We start from the raw sequence: 24207 nt of genomic DNA, 5'->3' as shown, positions 1-24207 counted from the left end.
TAGAGTTAGCATTCACGGTAGTTCCTCCTCACATCAGCTAAATCATGTCTCTGGGCCATCTATGACATTTTGCTGGGCTCCTGTTAAAACTTTATTGGGATGGTGTCGGCTGGTATACTTGACCCGATTTTTAGTTGAAGTTGATACTGATTCACTGAATGGTGCAGCATTAGAAAAAGGAAATGGTTACACATGCACTATATAAACATTAGTGACAATGGTGCTGGATATGATTTTACATTTTCAGTGTTAAGAATAGTTGATATGTGAGGGTAGTACAATTTTATACTGAATTTAATTGGATTTTACGTTTAGAGACCTATTTCACGTGGTTTGAATGGCTATGCATCTTTAAAGCCTTTATTGAAAGATGTACAAATGACCATGTCGTTGCGTGACCCATTTAGATATTCTGTAGATGGTATGTTGTCCGAAGCCTTGTTTAAGGTGAAGTTTTTGCTAGCTGTTTTTAAAAGCTGAGTTTAAGAAGCCACTTTACCAGCTGCTCGTGGTTCCGGTGACTTCTATTTTACTTGCATGTAATATTCTACAACTATATCAGAACTTACTATCACCAATTAAAAATGGTGACATGGACTAAATTTCAAAATTTGTAAATGTCAGCTTAAAAAAAATCCTTGAATACACGAATGGTGGGACAGCCAGTGCCTGATTTGGGTATTTCTCAGTTTTCCATGACTGCATGTTGGCCAGAACACTACTTTTTGAAATTGCAAACATTCTTGATCACTTCTGCAGTAGCCTTGTGGTGTATCCTTGACTGGATATAATCCATATAGCTAAGGCTACTGCAGCAGAGATCCTTCACACGTCTCCTATTAAGCTGACTTGCACAACTGTACTTCAACACTGTTCTCATTCTGCACTTGGAAGGCATAAGCGGTTCTTTACAATTCAGCATAATTAACCTGAACGTGTCAAGTAATTTGTGGCTGTAGTAAAGAATTCCACTTTTGACAAGCATCTTCCAAGTCTCCAGTTACCTTTTACATTATTTTGTGCATTAGCGGGCTTCCATAATCCAAAAAAAATCTGAGTATGTATATGGTCTTTAACAGCAATTAGATCAGTGATGTGCTTAGAATGGATTGTGAGCAAGGTTGGTATTGGCAGATGAGTTCTGAAGCTGATCCCAAAGCAGTGTGAAAGGGAGAGCTTATCGGTATTGTATACTGTTTTGAAGTGAAATGATTATGGTAAAGGGTGAGCATTGCATTCCTGAAGGGGGTGAAACTGAACATAAATGCAGGTGCTTAAAGGAGAGGGCTATTTCTGAAGTGTATTGCTGGACCTACTAGGCAGGTGAGCACAGAGGAGGAGAGTGAATGGGGAGAGGGCAGAAATACTGAATGAAAACCTTTCCTTGGTGTTTTACCAAAGAAAAGCAGCTCTCTAAACAAATGGAAGTCCTCTGCACACAGGAATTTCGACTGTTTACAGGTGAATGCATACTGAAAGAACTGAGTCTGAAGGTGAAGAAAACTGGGACCTGGTAGGGACGTGCCTCCCTTCAGGGAAGATGCATCAGTCAGCTTTCAGTACTTCATGGGATTTGGTATGGTACTGGAGATGGACGTTTTCCACTTTCATAAATCAAATGGGCCAGTAACTGTAGGAGTTTGAGAATCATTGGATTGGTGAGGGGGACATGCAATGCCATGTGAATTATCCTGTTGAATTGTAATGTGATTCATTTGAGTGTGTAACCTTTTTTGGACACTTGTCACTCTACAATTTTAGGCTTTGCCCAGATTTGTTGAGGTAAGGTGTTGTATACCACTTAGTATTGGCTTTATAAGTAAACATCTCATGTCACTCAAATGGAGGAGTCACAGCTGTTAAGTTACTGAAAGATGCTATGGCTCAACATTCTTTACCTTGTGGAGAAGGTGAGAACTCTTTTCCCCCCAATGTGTGATTACAGTATGTGGGTTAGCTTATCTGGAGGCTTTATTTCCAGGTAGTTGAGCAGCAGTGAGTACAGAATTATCCAGCCATTCATGAAGAATTTGGTGAAGGCGGGGGTTTTGTGAAGTGACAGGAACACTGGATAGTGCTTTAAAAGATGCAGCCTAGTAGAAACCACAGGTAACTGGTCTTGTGTGTGGGGTTCTGAATAGTTTCTTTAAAAAAAAATTGCTGATCTGAGTGCAGCAAAATTATCTGAGCATCCTACATTCTTTACAGCTGACATTGAGGCGTAATTAATTGGTCTAATACAAAATGAGACTTCTGTAGGTAGTTCCTGCCTTGTAGGAGGTAGGTAAGGCACTATTTTTTCAGCATCTTAATTGTTTTATCAAGACAGCAGTAAACCATGCCAAACTTCCTTGCCATTTAAATTTTAGTAAACACTTAAGCATTTTGTTGTAAATGCAACATACGTGACATGGATGGTGATTACAGCACCAGTTTTCTTTTGTAGGTATCCAATGCCCAGGCAGAAACGAGTGAAAAGCAGACAGCTGCAGAAGACATGACATCAAAGGATTATTACTTTGATTCATATGCCCACTTTGGAATTCATGAGGTAAGTGGTAAACTACAGTAAGTTTTATGTATATTGCCGTTTAGCAGTTTTTAATGGGTTGCATCACCACAAGTAATGCCTCTGTTTTTCATAAATGTAACTGTGTAATTTCAGATGCATAATGGCTATTCATTTGTCTTGCTTGCCTTAAGTACTTGGGCATATATGACAAGTCAAATGCAAGAATCTCCATAAGCATCTGTAGGCAGGTAGCATCTTTGCTATGTACTCCTTTTATGAAAGGAGTTAGTGTTGATGTGAAAAACTGGCTTAAAATCCTTTAAATATACAGAAGTGAAGTCTGGATACCTGCTATTGAATGAACTTCACAACCATAACAGGCTCCACTGCAAGCAATGTTATCAGTTAGGCAGTTACACTTGCCACAGTGATTTATGTTCATGCTTCAGTTTGTATTTGAAGATTTTATTTGAAGAGTACAGCTTTTTGTTAAATCTTCCAAAAGATTGTCTGCTGTAAACAGCTTTTACACTTTAAAGGCCATCACTTTGACACCTCTCCTCTTAATGTTTTCATCCTGCATGAGGCTTTTTCCCTCATTGGGGCCTAAAGTAGTTGCATGTTTACAAGGGAAAGTACCAATGCTATCTTAATCTCTCTGGACTTCACAGGGGGCAATTCTGGTTGCTCTGGCAAATGAGCTTACCTTGCCATTAAATTTACAGCCATGTGTGAAGTATGTTTATCATTAGTCTGTCCATAAGTTCTCTCTTGCAAGTTTAATTCCAACTGGGTTAGAGTTGGGTTTTGGTTGCATTTTGATTGAAGCTTTAGTGGTCAGGTATGCATGACAGGATTCCTGCACCAATCCAAGTGTGTGTGCTTTCAAATTCCTGTGTAGTGGATTTTTGTACTCTTATTTTTCTGCAGGAGTGGTGATTAAATCTGTCAATCTTATGACTTTTGGTTGTGCTATTGTGGATGGCTTGTCTAAGTATAGTTCTTGCTGTCACTGATAACTTGCTTCTATAGGGGCAGTGATTTAGTGTGAAGATGTCTTAATGATGATTCTGAGATCTTTATAAAGCACATCTCCTTGCAGTTTAAAAATATACTGCTTTTGGGTGAAATTTTATCTATGGTAAAGCACCTTGACTTTTCCTGGGCCTTCTGACATGTCAGAAGTTGAATCTGTGCCACTTTGACTGTAAAGCACGTTTCTAGACCTCATGGAACCAAGAAGAGACCTGAAAACTAACCACAAATTCCAACATGTGGTAAACAGGATGTCTACAAAGTCAAATGTTGTCGTTTGAATCTTTAAACAGTCCTTTGCTTCTCGTGGCAGCATGTCGGCAATGGTGCTCCAACTAGACCATAAGCGGAAGATGATGTTGCTGAATTTGAGCTGGAAATGTCCCCCCCCCCCCCCCCCCACAAAACTTTATTAGAATTGCTTAAATCTTTCTGAGGAAATACTTTTCTCCACCTAAAGTTGTGTGGGCTTAATCATATAAACATTTACCCTTCAAAGGAAAGAGTAGCTGTACACAGTGGTGTGAAGGTCTGACAAGTGCATGTAGTCTGCATTTAAGTGGAGTTTATCTAGCCATACTGTCACACCTACAGGTACTCTCCTCAGATAACAACTGTACTATCCCTGACCTCTCTTTTCAGTTTGACAACCATGGACTGGCAATTTATGGTTTCTCCTAGTTTGGTTGATATGGGCATCCTGAGACAGTAGTAACTGGCTTATGTACACTGACAACCCTGTACTACTGCCACTTAACTCTGTATGTGAGAGCTGCGGTTACATTAAGAACCTAGAATCCTTGCTGTTTTGGTCACAAACCAGTGCATCTGGCATGGAGGTCGTGTGCACAAATGCTACTAACACAACTCTTACCACCCACACCTGTACAACACACCTACGTATGCGAATGTTAACAAAACGCATCTTGGAGACCTCCAAAGCAAAAACATGTGCACATCTCAACCCACAGCAGCAAGCATCACACATAGTACACATGTCCGTGTCTCGCAACCTGTAAGGCCCAGCCACAAACCCAACATATGTCATAGGAGACTGAGATGGACATTCTTGTCCAGCCTGGTGAGGGGCAAGTCACTAAGTTGCTTATCAGGTGCTAGAATTTGCCATGTCATGCATTCAGTCTAAACAGGTATGTTATGATCATAGTCCATGTCAGTGTGAGTGACTGCTCTAAACTATATGAAAACATGTTTGAACTTGCTGAATGTTTTTGTCCCACGGGAGATGCTCAAAGTGCAGTTAACTGATGCAACTCTTAAAATACTAGCTAGCTACAGACCCCCAACCATGACTCTGGACACAAACTCCACCTATCTAGGCCTACTTGAATCCATCAAAATTCAACCCTCTCCCCTGATCCTGGGTGACTTTTTTTTTTTTTTTTTTTTTTTTTTTTTTAAACTACCTAACCATAGAGTGGAAGACCTATTTTATTCTAGCCCAGTTTCCTCTACTTCATAGTGCATTGGATCAGCTGGGTAGCACCCCTACAAGAGGTGAAAATGTCCTGGACCTGGTTCTAACCAACATGAGTAGCCACTGTAGCACCCCTATGGTGTCATCCTCTTGGTAAGATCAGACCATAAATATCCTCCTTGGTAAGATCAGACTATAAAGTGATCACTTTTTTGAAGTCACCATCTCCCTGCTGGACAGGGGAAACAGGTGCTGACTTTGTGGGAACGTGGGAGAAATTCTTGGCTAGGCTTACAAGTGCCTCTGGGCCAGTAGCCTAGTATCCTGTGGAAAACAATACTGTTAATTTGTGTTTCGGCTTTTCCCGGTTAGGGGTCGCCACAGCGGAACTCCGGTCCACTAACTATTGGTAGTGGATTTTTACATACCGGGTTACCAGCCCTGATGCACAACCTTCAACGAAGGCATACCCCAATCACGTATGCCTCCACACAGAAGACACTCCGGCTGGCTAAACTTTTGCAGTTTTTTGTATTGTAAAATCGGGCAGAGTTTCTAAATTGCATTTAGAACGAAGAGACTTGCAAAATCTACCAGAGCTTTTTCCCATGGACCAGTGGGGTGGAGCTTGAGCCTTTCATGGAAGTTAGGATTGTATTAAGCTCATACTGCATACTTTGTACCATCTAGCCCCTTTCCAATTCATTTCCATACAGCACCATTCCTATGCAAGGGACCTAAAACCCAGTGCTGTGATCAGAATGCATTCAAAGAAACTGAAAAGTGGTCTTGTAATGCCTTTATTCCATTCAAGGTTGATTAGGGTTGGGGGGTCTCAAGAGTCCATTCTTTCACTTTGGTCATTTAGTGTATGAAAATATGGCTGGCAACTATTTACCAATAAACGGCAGTCTTTATATCCCCCATTGGCTTACTAATTAACATTCCTGTTTCCTGTTGTATCCCTTAACACCAGCTACTGCTACCTCACAAGGGAGGCTAACAGTATCCGCTAAAGCTTCTACTACTGTTTGCATTCCGTAGACAGGTAGTAGTAACCAAACCTTGCACTATTCCAAATGCATTGTCCACCACTAAAATCTTGCAGTGCTCCAGTGAAGCTCGGCTTGTACCAAAACACCTATCCAATGTCCCACATTGACCCTACTGTGTATTGCAGGTGAGGGGGTGAGGTTGAAGAAAAACATCTGTACTCTTAAGACTGATTCTGCACTGCTGTCTGCACAACTTCTCATCACAGCAAAGGTGCTGGGCTAGCAAAAGTACTACAGTGCTGAGTGACTTTGTGCAGCGGACTTGTTGCTTGGTCACTGCTTGGGAGGCATGTCGGAACTCATTTTCCTTTGCAAAAAAGACACCTGATTTGGGCAGTTGAGTATTCGATATATTTGATAGTTCACCAAAAACTTCTTAAATAACCTTCTTTCAGACTCCCAACATGGTTTTAGACCTTTTCATAGTACTTCTACTGCTCTCCTCTCCTTCACAGACACTCAACAAAAATCGCAACAACCTTTACTCCTCAGCATTATTTCTTTACCTCTCTAAAGCCTTTGATATGGTGAATCATAAACTTCTGCTAGACTCTGTACAATCTCTTGCTCTTGACTCTAGCTTTGCGCTGGTTTGACTCGTATCTGACAAAACAGGCAGTCCTTTGGGAAAACAACCTATCTTCTCAGCTCCCAGTCCTAATAGGGGTCCACCAAGGATCAATCTTGGGCCCCCTTCTCTTCTCTATTTATAAATAACCTGTCTTCCTCTCTCACAACATCCACATGTATTCAGTATGCAGATGATTCTACTACTCTGTTCTGCTGCATCTCCAGCTGAACTTTATTCCTCCATCCAAAAAGTCTTCACAGCAGCAGAAAACTGGTTCCAACATATCGGTCTCCTCCTTAATCCCAAAAAACAAATGACTCATATTCTCTCCAACCCTTAAGTCAGCCTCTCTCTCCTTTTCTATTACATCTACCAACGGTACTATCATCTCACCTGATTTATCCACTAAACTACTAGGTGTAATAATAATCAACTGAACTTTTGACGCCCATATTGACCTTACTTTCAAAACTGTTAAAAAGATAGGAGCCCTCTACAGACTTGAGCCCTTTCTAACAACTGCTAGTGTCCCTAGCCCAAACTCATCTCATCTCCACATTACTATACGCCTCCAACTTTTATCAACCTCTCTAAATCTAACCTTCAGAAACTTGCCACGGCCTACCACAGCATTGCCAGGTTTGCTACAGGTTCCCCATTTCGCACACATCGTGTTAATCTCAAAATGCTTGATTGGCTTGAACTTCAACATCTTATTCTATTAAATCAGTCATCACACACAAAATTCTCCATTACCCTACTAATATACCCATACTCAACCTTGTGGCCCCCTACAAGAATCTCTCTTCCCTTCGCTCTGCAAACAACCTACGATCTCCCATCCGCTCAAGATTCCTCTTGAAGAGAGTCAGTGAGGGATTCTGCCTAACCTGGACTGGGATTTTATTCGAATGAAGGGAGCCTCTGGGTTATGAATCTGTCCCTCCAGCATGTCCTATTTATTTCAGTGCTGAGGTTCAAGTCTCGAGCAGAGCTCGATGGGATTTGGTTTTTCTGAGGTGCAGCATGTCCATTAATTCTGGGTTGGACATGGCTTTATACATCAGGCACAGATCGCCTCTGAACAGGCGGTATGCCACTGAGTAGAGCTGGAGTTTCTTTAACTAGGCAGCATATGACATCTGTTTGAGCCCTTTGATCCTCTTGGTGAGGTACTTTTGGGGTCTTTCCAGTTGCTGCAGGTGTCTGGTAAGGTACATCCCAAAAATGAGAGATTGCTATCAACTTGGGTCCCCAGGTCCCTAATTACTTCTGTACTTAATGGATTGCCACCTATGTGGTAATTTGTGGGCACTTTGTTTTTGCCAAAGGGGATGACTATACACTTTTTGGCATTTAGCTTGAGGCCATGGCTCTGGCACCAGTTGTCTGTTTCTGAGAGGCCCTTTTGGAGGATGCTTGTGTCGGCTGGAGAGTCTATGGCACCCAGTTTGCAGTCATCTGCGAACTTGGTCAGCCACAGTCCTTCCGTGTTGGCCTGTACCTCTGAGAAATATATACAGAACAAGAGGTCCCAGGACTGAGCCTTGTGGGACACCACTTGTAACTGGTTTGGAGTCTGACATGGCTCCAGCAATCCTAACCATGTGGGTTCTGTCCTTGAGCCAGTTTGCAATCCATCTAGTGACACAGGGGTTTATATTTAAGCTGGTGAGCTTATCTATAATGCCCGAGTGGGGTATTGTATCTAAGGCTTTTGCGAGGTCCAGGTAGGCTGTGTGGACCACCTTCCCCTCGTCAATGGCCTTGGTGACAGTTTCAAAGAAATCAACCAGGTTTGAGGCAGGATCTGCCCTTAAAACCAAACTGGGTAGGATCCAGTGTCTGTAGGTCCCCAGTATCTTTATTTGAGGTCCATGATGATCCTTTCCATAGCTTTGCAGACCATGCTAGCCAGGCTTATGGGGCGATAGTTTCCAGGATCTGTTGAGCCTCCACCTTTATGGAGAGGGACCACTGTTGCTGTACGCCACTCTTTGGGTACATATCCTGTAGTAAGGCTGAGATTGAACAGTAGTTTTATGTTTGGGTTTAGCTCTTATTGGAGTTCATGTAGGATGCAGCCCGGGACACCGTCTGGTCCCATTGATGCTGTGTTTTTTGCTTTGGAGAGGGCGGCTCTTACCTGAGCATGTGAGATGTCAGGGGGGCAGCACTCTGCTGGGATAGATATTTGCCCTTTTGGTGGGGAGGGGGGGAGAAGTTTACGCTGAACCTGTCAGCTAGGATGTTGGCAATGTCTGTGGGTTCAGTGCATCTTTTGTCATTTTGGACTAATTCTGAGCATATCTGGGAATTGCCACCCAGGTTCCTAACCACTAAAGAAAGCCTTGTGATTATCCTTGGTGTCCTGTGCAATTTTTCTCTCGAAGCTGACCTTAGACAATTTTGAGTGCCCGTAGTTTTTTGCTAATACTGATCAGTGATGCCTTCCCTTTTTGGGATTTTGCTCTATCATTTAGTAGCTTCCTCCTTCTGTTGTATAGTTTGTTTTATGGCTGGGGTCCACCAGACAGGACGTCTGCCTTTGGAGGATTGGGTCTTGCTTTTATTTGGGATCGCATGATCCATGCATTCCTGAAGGTGTTCATAGAATGCATTTATAAAGGATTCTGCGGTCTGGGCCGTATTTTCCATAGGCCCGGGGGCTTTGAAGGATTCCACCTCTGTTTTGAGGGGTGTGAAATTTGCTTTAGAGAAGATGTCCTTGAATGCAACTGCAGTCATAACATGTGGGTTGTCCTGCCTCAGGCAGCCCTCGGTCGGCCGGATTCCAAAGTCTGGGTCCGACGTCGGCTGTTGCATTTCTCTCTGACGTCAGAGCGGCTGGAGTACATAAGCATCAGTCGACGCCATCTTCAGTCTTTCTTGCCGCGCAGTGCCCGAAGCAGAAGCAGTTCGCAAGTGCCGGTCGGTCAGCTCCTGTATTCTTCGATTCCGAAGTCATCAAAGCTAAGTACCCCGTTGGGGACCTTTTCTTGCCTCGGCAGATGTCAAAAATTACTGAAAAAGTTAATTGTCTTTCTTGTGGTAAACAAATACCTCATAAGGATTTCCACTCTTACTGTCTTCCTTGCCTTGGCCCAGACCACGACGTCTCGGCCTGTGTAGCCTGTGCTCGCTTCAACAAACGCACTCTCATGCGCCGGGCGGAGTTCGCTGAAGATTTTTTCGGTGAAAAATTCGCTTACACTATGCCGTCGGATCTTCCGACATCGCAAACTCCCAAGAAACGAAAAGACCGGGACCGACATCCTCAGCCCGCGTTTACCACAGACTCTACGCCAAAACCTATTGCGGGTGCTCCGGTTCCCTCTGAGACGGTATCTCCACCGCTCCGAACCAAAGACGCCGCATTACCGACTACTGCGATTCCGGATATCACTCCGACGCCAGTTATTGATTTGGATACCAAAACAGGAAATGCCAGAGACCATTTCTGTAGACAAGGTCACTCCTGCACATGGAGCTGCCAGGCCTCCTATGGCCATGTCTATTAAGGCCTACACCAGGGCTAAGGCAGCCAGCAAAACAAAACATCTTACTACTAAAACCTTTCCTCAGCCTTCTCCAGAGACACAAATTATGTCTATGGCTGCTGATTTAATTTCTATGATTAGAGGTTCATTGGCCCATCCTGAGAGGATCCCAGCCTCCTGATAAAAGGCCCCGGGTTGAACCCCCTGACCCTATTCCATCAGATGAAGAGACTGAGGGCTCTGTCCACTCTGATAGCCAGGAAGAGCTCTTCCAGACCTATGAGGACTCGGATGCAGAGGATTCCATTCCCTCGGCCTCCCTGCCTGAAGATATTTCTTTTGGGGAAGTTCTGCATACCATGAGGGAACATTTCAAGTGGCAAGGCCAGGAATATTCTGATTCCAGAAAACGCCTTCTGACTTTCCTTAAGAAGCCCCAGCACAGGCCCTTAGCTATTCCTCCTGTACTTGATGTTTTGGATGATTTATATTCTGACTCTAGTGTAACCCCTGACTCTCTTCCTCCTGCTCCAGCCAAGCCAGACGGGTATTACAGGGTCCCAGAAACTCATTCCCATTTAGTCAGGGCCCATACTGCTGATTTGGAAACTATTTCTCAGGGGCCTAAAGGAGTTTCAGCTTCCACCTCTAAAAATCCATTGCCCTCCAACAGGGAAGCTAGGTCTTTAGAGAGATGGGGCAAAAAGGTTTACACATCCACTACCTTATCTACGAGAGCTTTGAATTGCCTTTTTCATATGTTACAATATCAGGATTTCCTGTTAGAAGATTTACAAAAAACTTTGGCCACTCCTGATCCTTTAGACAGGAAGGCTTTGCAGGAAGCAGTACATAACACTCGGCAAGTAAGCAATCACTTCCTGCAGTGTGGATATGATGCACTGGAAGCTTCATGTAGGGCAGCTATGACAGGGGCAGTCATTCGTAGACATGCATGGTTAAAAGATCAACCTCTACCAGATAGTGTAAAGGCAAAACTTCTGGATGTACCTTTGGAAAAGAATAAGCTTTTTGGTGCTAATGCTAAGGATGTGTTAAAGACCATCGAGGAAAAAGCAAAATCAGTTCAGATGGTGAAAGATTTCCTCCAGGTTCAACCCCCCAGATTCAGTAGGAATTGGCCTTCAAAAAACTGGTCCTTTCCTAATCCAGAAAAGTTTCAAAGGGGTAAAAACAGACGTGGTTGAGGAAGAGGCCAATACAGAGGTCCTTACAGGGGACGACAATGGCAGCCAGGAAACCAAAGAAGTGACGCAAGGGTTTCACCTGCCCCACAGCCACAATCTTAATGACTTTCCTCTACTTCCGCATACCAGGGAACAAATAGAAGCTCCCCTGGGCGGGAAATTATCTCTGTTTGCAGAAAATTGGCACAGACTGACAAAGGACAAATGGATTTTGGACATTATAGACAAAGGCTACAGGTTCCATTTTCATACCTTGCCAAGAAAACAAGGCATGCCAAACCTACCACAAAACCAGAGGGCAGAGGCTATCAAGCAAATCTCTCTGACTCGGATGAAAGCAATAGAAAGAGTTCCACAGCAAGAACAAGGCCATGGGTTTTACTCGAGACTGTTCCTTGTTCCAAGAAAAGAATCTCAATGGAGACCAATACTGGATTTGTCCGCATTAAACACCTTTCTCATAGTACCAAAGTTCAAAATGCTGACTCTGCAGCAACTCCTTCCCATGCTGGGCAAGGGGTCTTGGCTGATTACTCTGGACCTCAAGGAGGCATACCTGCATGTCCCTATCAGACACAGCTGCAGAAGATACCTCAGATTTCTTTCAGGGCCAGAGCATTATCAATTCTCAGCATTGCCATTTGGCTTATCTACTGCGCCCAGAGTATTCACAAAATGCCTGGCTTCAGTAATTGCTCATTGCAGGCTCCAGGGGATCCAAATTTACCCGTACTTGGACGACTGCCTCGTACAAGCGGACGACAAATTGATGTTGACAAAAAACTTGGACTATGTCATACGAGTACTTCAAGCTCTGGGATACACAGTCAACTTCCAAAAGTCAAGACTGCAGCCATCCCAGCAAATCTTCTTAGGAGCCAAATTAGACACAGCCTCTCAAATGGCTTACCTGACAGAAGACAAACGAGAAGTTAACTCATTACTTCAAAGGTTTAGCAAGACTCACCCAGATGACGCAAGGAGATTCCTACAGGCCCTGGGTTACATGGCATCCTGTATTCTCCTGGTTCCATTAGCAAGACTACACATGGGAAAGCTTCAATGGTACCTGAAAAGCATTTGGTCTCAGCACAGCAACAACTTGGAGACAACCATACCGCTCATTCCATGCCTACAAAAGGAATTCCTATGGTGGGCCTCGGTGAGCCAGGCAAACACAGGTATGTCATTCAAAAAACCACAGATAACACAGACCATGACCACAGACGCCTCAGACCTTGGATGGGGGGCGCACATGGAAGGCAGGTGTATACAAGGACAATGGTCTCAAAAGGAAACACATCTGCATATAAATCAAAAGGAAATGCTGGCAGTAATGCATGCCATCGAGGCCTTTCAACACCAACTACAACAAGGCCATTTACTGATACAGACAGACAACACCACTGTGATGTGGTATATAAACAAGCAAGGGGGCACCCACTCTTACCCCCTTTGCAGACTGACAATGCATCTTTAGGAAAAATCACTGAGCCTAAACATCCAGTTACAATCCCAGTTTGTTCCAGGCAAAGGCAATGTGCTGGCGGACAGCCTAAGCAGGAATTTCACAGATCCACACGAGTGGAGGTTACATCCGAAGATCTTCACACAACTCACTTCGACATGGGGCAGGCCAGAAGTAGACCTATTTGCCTCTCTCCTCAACCATAATCTACAAAAATTCTGCACAAGGACATACCATCCAAAAGCTTGGAAAATAGATGCTCTCTCATTCAACTGGAACTTCCTAACAATCTATGCATTCCCACCTCTGCCACTGATTACCTCAGTACTACTAAAGATCAAAGCAGAGAGACTCAAGGGAATCATAATAGCTCCGGACTGGCCAAGACAACACTGGTACCCACTACTACGGAGCATATGTCACACAGGAGGTGGGCCCTTCCCCAATGGCCTCTACTTTTGACTCAACACAATCTCAAAACAGTGCATCCAAACCTTCAGACACTGCAGCTAACAGCCTGGGAGATCCCATAAATAACTTCAACCTATCTCTCCCCAAGGAAGTTCCGCGGATACTAACAGAGGCTCTTAAGACCATCCACCAGAAAGGTTTACTTAGCAAAATGGAAGAGATTCAGCAATTGGAATACCAGCAAGGGACATGATGCATCATTGTTGAACATCCCACTCATCTTGGAATATTTGGCGGATATGCTAAAGAACGGCCTCTCATATTTTTCCATAAAGATACATGCATCAGCTATTTCAGCTAGATATAACACTGATCCTCCTGTCTTTTCGCACCCTTTGCTAAGGCAATTCCTCAGGGGAATCAAGAACATCAAGCCACCAAGAAAGGCCCCAGTGCCAGCCTGGGACCTCAATTTTGTCCTAGAAAAACTGACACTACCTCCTTTTGAGCCAGCAGCTTCAGTTGACTTGCAATTTCTCTCATGGAATACAGCTTTCCTGTTGGCAATTACCTCAGCAAGAAGGGTTTCGGAACTGCAGGCCCTAATGGCAATACCACCCTTCATAATTTTTCACAGAGACAAGGTTTCATTAAGGACCAACCCTACTCTTATGCCAAAGGTGGTATCTAGGGTTTCTTTAAATCAAGCTATTCATTTGCCTGCTTTCTTCCCCAATCCTGAGAATATGGGGGAAAGACTGTTACATACCTTGGACATTCACAGACAACTTCGATACTACCTGGACAGAACCAAGGCCAGTAGAAAGTCTGAACTTTTTGTAGCTTACGCCCCTGCAGTCCAAGGAAAAGCAATTTCAAAACAGACTATTTCAAAATGGATTGGACATTCCATGAAAGGAATAAAATCTGATGCAAAGACTGTTCCAGCCAATGTCAGACCACATTCCACAAGAGCTACAGCCACCTCTACAACATTCTTAAGAGGGGTGCCTACTAGGGACATTCTAGAAGCTGCTACATGGAGCTCCGTGCATACATTCTCCAAACACTACAATCTCCCTCTATTCTCCAGATCCAGAGCAGGCTTTGCTTTGGCAGTCCTGCAGGGTTTGATTGCCACACCATCTTTTTCCTAGAGCATACCTCCTCCCCCAGCTAAGCTATGGTATTCTACCCACATGTTATGACTGCAGTTGCATTCTTGAAGGACATAGTACAGTTTTGTACCTACCATAAATGTAGATGTCCGATAGACATGCAACTGCAGTCGGATTTTCCCTCCCTCCATACCCCTCTATGCCTAGGATCCACTCCTATCCCTGTTTCTCTTGGCTGGGGATATCTGTTATGGTGTATGTCTTATTGCTCATTTATTTCTCTGGAATCCTGTTTTTGTCTTCCAATTTGATTACAGCCTTCCTTGGAGGGCATCTGGGGCAAGAAACACTGAAGAAGATGGTGTCTGCTGATGCTTATGTACTCCAGCCGCTCTGACGTCTGAGGGAAATGTGACATCAGCCGACGTCAGACCCAGACTTTGGAATCCGGCCGACCGAGGGCTGCCTGAGGCAGGACAACCCACATGTTATGACTGCAGTTGCATGTCTATCGGACATCTACATTTATGGTAGGTACAAAACTACTTTTTTCACTGTGGTTTTCTGGGGTGGGGGTCGGGATGTGAATATCCAGCGAGATTAGTTTATGGTCTGATCTTACCAGTGAGGGATACACTTCTGGTCTGGAGCATAGAGTCCCCGTGTTGGTGATCAGGTCCAGTATGTTTTCCCCTCTTGTGGGAGTGGTAAGTTCCATGGCATTTGAGTTTATAAATTCTAGGAACCTTTGCGCTAGGGTGTTGGAGCTAGAGTAATGCTCCCAGTCTGTTTGGGTAGTTGAAGTCACCCAATATAATGGTGTTTGGAGAGACCTTCATATTTTCCAGTGTTTTCAGAAAGGCCGAGTGGGGTTCCTGGGTTTGGGAGGGTGGTCTGTAGCAGGCTATAAACTGGAAGGCAGTTTTACCCACTGTTAGTTGCACATGGGTAGTCTCTGATGCTTCGTGCTTTGCCACCAACCTGGAGGTGTGGGTATCTTTGAATATCGATACTCCCCCCTCCTTTTGTGGTTCGGTCCAAGTTTTGGGGCCGAAAAGCATGGTATGAGGTATAACCTGGTAGTGCTGGGGTGCTCTTGGGAGCCCTGAACCAGGTTTCTGTTACTGCACAGATATCTGTTCTCCATGCTAAGGAGAGTTTTGAGTGTGTGCATCTTGAGGTTTAGACTTCTGGCGTTGAGTAGCATTACTCTTAGTTTCTTATCCCTTGTGATATCTATGGAGGTGGGTTTGTCTCTTGAGCCTTGCCTGAAAAAGGCACTATGGGGGTAGCAAGAGCCTTTGCCAATATCCAAAAGCCCAGGGGTGACAGGTGCAAGCCATCCCTAGCAAAGCATCGTGGCTTGTTGAGCATATCATCCCAAGCTGACAGGCATTGGATCCCCTTTGAATGACACCAGTACTTGAGTCAATTGTTGAAATTGATCGTCTTGTCTTCATATTGTGGCATCATTCTTGGTGAGGGTAAGATGCTACTCAAGGTCAGGGTCATACCAGCCTGAGCTACATGCTCAGAGAGCTCCTTTATGTCTCTTTTCATGTAGTCCAGGGAGGTATGTCTCAGGTCATTCACACCAGCATGGACAATGACAGAGTCATATTTGTACTTGCCTTGGAGTGACCTGAGTGCTTGTGTTATGTGGCGGATCCTAGCACCAAACAGGCTGCTCACCGTGACCATCTCCTTGTCCAGCCTGGTGAGCAAGACGTCGGTGTGCCTGACTATAGTCACCCATTACAAGTTTATCAGATGTGTTTAGTCTTAAGGGCTGTGACTGTTCGGCACACTGGCTTTGTGAGATGTGTTGCACGTGTTTTGTTTTGGGGTAGCGGTTGCTTGGGTGTCTGCTTTGGTGGTCTCTGCTGCTTAGGCAGATCTTTATTTAGAGCCTCAGTATGTTTTTGTGTGATTGTGTTTGGTTTCCTGTTGTGGTAGGTCTATGTGAGACTGGAATTGTAGTGAGTGTGGTTTCCTTCTCCTCCTGACTGGTTATGCCAGTACTGAGTTGAGAGAGCTTAGCCTCCAGTTTGGCTATATGGTTGCATCTCACGTGTTGGAATTTGTTTGGAGGAGGAGAGGGTTGTCTGTGTACATGAGGCAGTTATAACATTGCTTCAAGATTCCCAGATTCACCAGCTGGACCGGAGAGGAGATTGACAACTGACCTTTGGACATGCTAGAATAATATTGGGAATTCCATAATTGAAAACAAGGGCCAGTGGGGGTGAGGGTGTAGTGCTTTTAATTTTTAGTGCTGACTTATATAATTGCTTTAGTGAGCCAAGTGCCAGGTAACTTAAGTGCAATGTGTTACAGAACTTAAATGCAAACACGACAAACGGTAACTTTCAAGTGAAACAAGGAAATAAGTACAGTAAGCAATGCAGATAATCACTAGTGATCCACAGAAGTGCTGAGAAGCAGCGTATTGGGTGGAATTAGCGTTACAGGGAAATAACAAGCAAACAAGCATATAAAAGCTAGATTCAGCAGGCCTGGGTCTAGGTCTGCTACAGCAAAGAAACTATTGGCCCATACTTGAATAAACTCCCCACAGAATTGACTACTTTGGGCTCATCACAACTTTTCAAGAAACAACTAAGATACCATCTCAAATCCCACTGGCTATGCCCTTGCTTGAGTTCAGACTGACCTCCCATCTAACTTTATACCTCTCCTTCTCTCAATACTAATCCTCTGTAGCTTTCCTATCTCTCAAATGGACTTTTTTCTCTACAAGGTCACTTTCTCCTTTTCTAAGATATATTACTGCAACATGTCATCTCACCTTGTTTTTAAACCTATCATCATCCCTGCTGTGCAATTTCTGTTTCCTAGAACTAGTGCCCGGGCACTAATTGTTTCATTCTTAATATTGTAAATATTTGATTCTTATAGTTATGAAAAATATGGGATCATGGATCCCCTCTGTATTTCTCCTTTGTTTTGTTTACCTATCTTAACATGCTACTGTAAATGTAACTACACTACATTGAATTTTGTTCTTTACATTCTTTTTGTTTTTTCTTTTATTGTCCTTTTTGAATGTGTTTACTAGTACATAGTGGAGCTTTTCTCCTCTGGCCTCTGCTGAAAATGGGCATGTATCCAGCCAGACTAGCCCGGTCAACAAATGTAAAATAAAGTAAGGAACATTTAAGAGGTGGCCCTTGAGGCTTATGGGAGAAAATTTGGTTCCTGTTATTCCACCAAAAGCACCTCCCAGTATTTCTTTTAAGTAAACTTCAGCAGCTTTGGTTATCCTTGGTGTTGGGCATTATGGAAGCTTTAACCTCTAGCATCACTTTTCCCAAGAAAGTGCTTGAGAAACTACCTAGCTTGGCAGACCAGCTGATTTGAGTCCTGTTGCTCAGCCTAGTAAGGTCCCAGAGACTGCAGAACACTTCCATTGGCTGAAGTCTGGAGTGAGAACTTTTGTTGGTGTGGCATCTCTTGCTTACCTGCCAGTGTTGTGGATGGGATTGAATAATCATCTCCCTGAAATAGGATTTAAATTTAGGCTAACTTGCATCCACTGCCGCATGAGATGTAAATCATTACTGAATTAACATGCATTGAATACACACGTAGTTTTGGAAGTTTAGCATCCACAAGCTAAACGTTAAATGTATTTTAATGTGGGGTGTTAATCTAGTGGTAGTAAACGTGCACCTTCCAACTAGTCTCTCCGCATAACATTGAAGCCCTGAGTAGAACCACTTTCTAGTGCCAAAGTGGCATCCAAGTTTAGGCTTTTTTTTTTTTTTTTTTTTTTAATGCAACTGGGGAGTACTGGATAAAACAGGGAAGCTGTGCCACATCATTTTGAGGCAGGTATGTGCAAACACTAACTATGTCTAGCTTAAAATTTTCTTCCCACGGAAGCATAACCTCCAGGTTATGCTGCTAAGTGCTAGGAGTCCATATGAAAGTGCACTCTGGAAGCAGTCATCTTGGAAGACTGACATTTGTGCAGTCACGGAGATTGGTTTAAGACTGTGGAGAGCATCCCAGCCATATCTGGGTACTACACCTTTCACACATTGAGACCACAAATTGAAGGTGTGAAAAACCTAAATGAGGTGCATCGATATTCATTAGGGGAATACACCCCCAGATTAGTTAAACTGTGTGATTTCCTGGAGATACTTCAGGTGCAATTAACTACACTTATTAGAGTCCATTATCTGCTACAGGACACCCACTCTACCTATTGGGATATACTTGAGTATTGAGATGTTTTCGATGACTGACTACCCATCTATTGACTGGGTAAATTACTCCTGTGCAATGTCACTTGCCCAAAGGTTCCTAGACTTCATTAACTCCAATGCCCTGGACCAGCAGATTACACGCCAAGGGGTGCTAACATCCTGGATCTGGTACTTCTCAATATGTGAGACCAGTGTAGCACCCCCACTGAGGCCTTCCCTGGTGAGATCTGACCACAAATCAGTGTCCTAAGTAACTGCCCCCCCCCCCCCCCCCCCAGCTAAACTAAATACTTCTCCAAAGCATGTTATAACCTTTTACAGGATGGTGTGAATAGCTCCACCCCCCACCCCCACCCCCATTCCCTTCAGATGGCACTGGCAACTATGCAGAATTCTACACAGTTGCTTTATATAAACCTGTGTAACTGTTTCGGCTGTAGCTGATGGGGCCAAAACATCCTCAAGGAAGAGCAAACCTGCTTAGTGGACAACTGCGGGCTTTACAGTAAGACGAAGGAATCCAGTCTGAGGGATCCATGAAAAAAACAAAAGAAAATACTCTTGTTTTCCATACTTTCCTAATGGTTTGTTCCAGTGATCAGATTTGCTGATCCCTGGGCTTTGTCTTGGTTCCTGTGTTTCTCCATTTTCCTTGTTTGGTCAAGGGGTAGTTTCTTTACTCACTAGTGGGAGTAGGGAGTACTGAGCTGCCTGTTTGTCCTCAGAGGAGTGGTTTAAGGCAGTAACTTGTAGTTTATTGGCCATTTTGGGTCATTTCCTGTGTTTTCCAGCCCCCTGCTATAAAGCACGCTTTAGCGCGGAGCTGCTACCGTTGCACACTAGGGCAGCGGCGGTTAATCAGGTTTAAACTATTAGGGCTACCTAAAGTCCACTCTTCAAATTTTCCCTTAAAACTGCCTTCCTCAAAGTATACTACGGTTCTGTTTAGTGTATCCTATAACTATAAATTATCTCTACTTGACTCCCAAGTAGACTATTCTCTATCTGTATAGCCAAGCACTTGCTCCTACAGTACTTATCACCTCGATACAGCACTCTTGTTATAGAAAGTACCCCAAAAAAGCAAACCGCATGTCTGTCACCCACATCCCCCAGAACCTTTTTTAAGTTTCTGTCTATTCCTTCTAGCATGTCGAGGGATCAGTTGCTAATATCCTTTCCTGCTCAGCTGGTGAACCTGGGAATATTGAGGCAATGTTACAATTGCCTCATGTACACAGACAACCCTCTCCTCCTCCCACAAAACACAAATACATGCGAGAGATGCAACTATACGGCCAAACTGGAGGCTGAGCTCAACATAGGACTGGCAAGACCAGACAGGAGGAGAAGGTAACCACACACACTATAGACCCAGTCTCACATACCATCACAACCTCAAATCATACACACAAACACACAAAGACATACTCGGAGGCTCTGATCAAAAATCTACCAGAACAGCAGAGGCCACCAAAGCAGACACCCAAACTACCACCTCAGAATACAACACCTGCAACACATAGACCACACAGAGTGTCAAGCAGTCACAGCCCTTAAGGCCAAACACAGTGCCAGACACACTAGTCATTGGTGACTCCATAGTCAGACACACTGACGTCCCGCTCACCAGACTGAGTAAGGAGAAGGTCACAGTAAGCTGCCTGTTGGGTGCTAGAATCCGCCACAACGCATGCACTCGGGTCTCTCAACAGCAGGTACAAGTACGACTCAATCATTGTCCACGCTGGTGTAAACTACCTGAGACGTACCTCCTTGGACTACATGAAAAGAGACATAGAGGAGCTCTCTTATGTAGCCCAAGCAGGTATGACCCTGACCTTGAGCAGTATCCTACCTTCACCAAGAATGATGCCCCAATACAGAGATAAGATGATCAGCTTTAACAATTGGCTTATACTCTGGTGTCCTTCAAAAGGGATCCAATGTCTGTCTGACTGGGATGACATGCTGGACAAGCCACGCTGCTTCGCAAGGGACGGCTTGCACCTATCACCCCTGGGATTCCGGATTTTGGCTAAGGCTTTTGCCACCCCCATAGTGCCTTTTTTAGGCAAGGCTCAAATTCTAAACCTACCACCCTAGAACACAACAAAGAAAAAAAACTAAGGGTAATCCTGCTCAATGCCAGAAGTCTCAACCTCAAGATGCACGCACTCGAGGCCCTTTTCAGTATGGAGAACATCGATGTCTGTGCTGACAGAAACCTGGTTCAAGGCTCCTGAGAGCACCCCAGCACTATCAGGTTTTACCTCATATCATGCGTTCCAGCCCCAAAATCCGGACAATACCAGGAAAGGAGGGGGGGTATCCATATTCATCAAGGACACCCACACCTCAAGATTGGTGGCAACGCACGATGCATCGGAAACCATCCAGGTGCAATTAACCATAGGCAAGACTGCTCTGCAATTTGTAGCATGTTACAGGCCTCCCTCGCAAACTCAGGAACCCCACATGGCCTTCCTGAAAACACTGGAGGGGATAAATGCATCTCCGAACACCATCATACTAGGTGACTTCAACTACCCTAATATAGACTGGGAACACTACTCAAGCCCAAACACTCTAGCCCAAAAGTTCCTGGAATTCATAAACTCAGATGCCATGGAACAACTAGTCACCATCCCCACAAGAGGAGAAAACATACTTGATCTCATCACGAACATGGGAGCACAATGTTCAACACTGGAAGTATACCCCTCACTGGTGAGATCAGACCACAAACTAAGCTCGCTGGAGGTCCACATCCCGCCCCCACCCGAAATGAAAAAGACCATAGTAAAGAACTTCTCTAAAGCAGACTTCACACTTCTAAAGACTAGTGTGGTCTCCTTTAAAGCCCCCGAGCCGGCGGTAAACACTACTCAAACCGCTGAATCACTTACAAATGCTTTCTACCAGCACCTACAGGGCTGCATGGATCAGGCAATCCCAAGCAAAACAAAGACTCTTTGTACCAAAGGCAAGCGTCCTGTCTGGTGAACCCCAGCCATAAACAAACTCTGCAACAAAAGGAGAAAGCTACTACAAGATGGAGCAAAATCCTTAAAAGGTAAGACACCGCTGATCACCAAGTAAAAAGCTAAGAGCTCTCATAAAATCATCCAAAGCTAATTTTGAAAAAAAAATAGCTAAGGACTCTAAAGACAACCATAAGGCGTTCTTTAGCTATGTCAGAAACCTAGGAGGAAACTCCCAGATATGCTCAGAATTAGTTCAAAATGATGTGAAGATTACTGATCCTACAGACATTGCCAACATACTGGCTGACAGGTTCAGTGCAAACTCCCCCCCCCCCCCTAAAGGAGAGATCTATACCAAATGATTGTAGCCCCCCAAACATCTCTAACGCCCAGGTGAGAACTGCTCTCTCCAAGGCAAAGAACACAGCATCCATGGGACCTGATGGTGTCCCCGGCTGTGTGCTCCACGAACTCAACGAGGAATTAAACCCACAGTTAGGACAGCTGTTTAATCTTAGTCTCACCTCCGGATATGTACCCAGGAAGTGGCGCACAGCGACTGTGGTCCCACTCCACAAAGGCGGTGCCTCCACCGACCCTGGAAATTACCGTCCCATTAGCTTGACAAGCCTTATCTGTAAAGCCATGGAGAGGATCATAATGGATCTCATAAATAAAGACATAGGGAATTTGCAGACTTTGGATCCAACCCAGTTTGGCTTTGTCAAAGGCAGATCATGCCTTTTAAACTTGGTTGACTTCTTCGAAACAGTCACCAAGGCCATTGACAAGGGAAAGGCAGTCCATACAGCCTACCTAGACCTGGCGAAGGCTTTCGATACAATACCCCACTCGGGTATCATTGAAAAACTCCATCTTAAATGTAAACCCATACATTACAAGATGGGTTGCAAACTGGCTGAGTGACAGAACCCACAGGGTCAGAGTTGCTGGTGCCATGTCAGACTCAAAGCCCGTCACAAGTGGTGTCCCACAGGGCTCAGTCCTGGGCCCACTCTTGTTTGGCATCTACTTTTCTGAAGTACAAGTAAACACAGGAGGGTTATGGCTGACAAAGTTTGCAGATGACTGCAAACTGGGCGTCGTAGTCAAAAACACATCTGACACAGATATCCTTCAGAAGGGTCTCACAGAAACGGATAACTGGTGCCAGAGCCATGGCTTAAAGTTAAATGCCAAGAAATGCATAGTCATACCCTTCGGGGAAAAACAAGGTTACCCCTAGCTACCATATAGGTGGCAATCCCCTGATCACAGAAGAAGTTATCAGGGACCTGGGAACCCAGGTTGACAGTAGCCTTTCATTCGGCACTCTTATTGCTAAAGTAGTTAGGAAGACCTTCTACATTGCCCACCTTATCATGAAGGGATTCACATCTAGATCAAGGGAGGTCAGAGTCCCTATACTCATCACTCCTCAGACCAATGATTGAGTACAATGCCCCATTTGGAATGTATCTGACCCGACACTTGCAGCAGCTGGAGAGGCCACAAAAGTTCCTCACCAAAAGGATAAAGGGTCTCAAAAATCTTTCTTATGCTGCCAGACTAAAAACTCCAGTTATATTCAGTTGCTTACAGCTTGCTCAGAGGTGACCTGTGCCTGACATACAAGACCATGTCAAACCCAGATTTGATGAACATGCTTCATCTCAAAAAATCTAGGTCCCTGAGAGCCACAAGGGCGGGAGACTTAAACCTCGATACGGTTATTAATAGGACGTGCTGGAGGGATAGATTCATCACCCAAAGACCCCCTATGCTGTGGAACAAAATCCCGGTTTGTGAGGCAGAGCACCTCGCTGGCCTTGTTCAAGAGGAATCTTGACCAATGGATGGGAGATCGCAGATACACCCCAGGGGTTACACCCCAGGGGTTACCTCAGTGTCACTGCTCGACAGAGGCACAGCAAAATAATGGGCATAGTTTCTCCAAACTAAAGGGGTGGCGTAAGCCACAAAACTATGGGCTAGGCTTGTAAATGCCCTCGGGCAGATAGCCTAGTATGAACCTATGAGCCCTAAACTGGAAATGCACCCTCAGCTTAAACAAGAAAATAAGACTTGTGAAGTCCTCCAAACACCTTGACCCTACTCAATTTGGATTCAGAGGGAGATCATGCCTGTTAAAACCTCGTGGATGACTGAGGCGGTCATCAAAGCTCTTGACGAGGGGGCAATCTATGCATACAGCCTACCTAGACGTAGCCAAGGCTTTTGATATCCTCCACTCTGGCATCACTGACAAACTGTCAGCTAGGTGTCAACCCTTGTATCATTAGGTCACTCACTGGCACTTTGTAGTCAAAATAGGGGAATCCACCTGTAACCAGTAGTATTCACAGGGATCAGTTCTGGGGCCTGTACTGTTTTGAATCCATTTCATTACCTGCTAAAACTAAAGGTTGGTGCCTGGTTGTTTCAGATTGCAAACTGGGAGCAGTCATAACATCTTCAAACTGTCAACCTCTTGCAAGAGGGTCTTACACAGACAAGTGATTGGTGCCAGAGTCATGGCTTTAAACAATGCAAAAAGTTATCTGTTTCTGTAAGGGCAGTGTTCCTGCTAAATACCACATTAATGCAAAGTATGCACTCTTGAGACCTGGACACATTTTGACAGCAGCCTTACATTTGATCACAATGTT

At 44.4% G+C, this 24207-nt stretch overlaps 1 protein-coding gene across 2 annotated transcripts in view; it reads left to right on the top strand.

Annotated features, from left to right (window-relative positions):
* The window catches only part of PRMT1 (protein arginine methyltransferase 1), a 669379-nt gene that overhangs the window by 18564 nt on the left and 626608 nt on the right, over positions 1–24207 (top strand). For both annotated transcript variants that reach the window (XM_044083416.1, XM_044083415.1), the window contains exon 2: positions 2447–2551. In XM_044083416.1, the coding sequence (XP_043939351.1) occupies positions 2447–2551 (105 nt within the window). The remainder of the gene's footprint in view (positions 1–2446; positions 2552–24207) is intronic.

Source organism: Protopterus annectens, chromosome 9.part0, assembly GCF_019279795.1.
Source record: "Protopterus annectens isolate FY-2018-M chromosome 9.part0, PAN1.0, whole genome shotgun sequence".
In the NCBI taxonomy this organism is placed as follows: domain Eukaryota; kingdom Metazoa; phylum Chordata; order Ceratodontiformes; family Protopteridae; genus Protopterus; species Protopterus annectens.
Note: the sequence above shows the minus strand (reverse complement) of the source record. Positions and strands in the feature narration are given on the sequence as shown.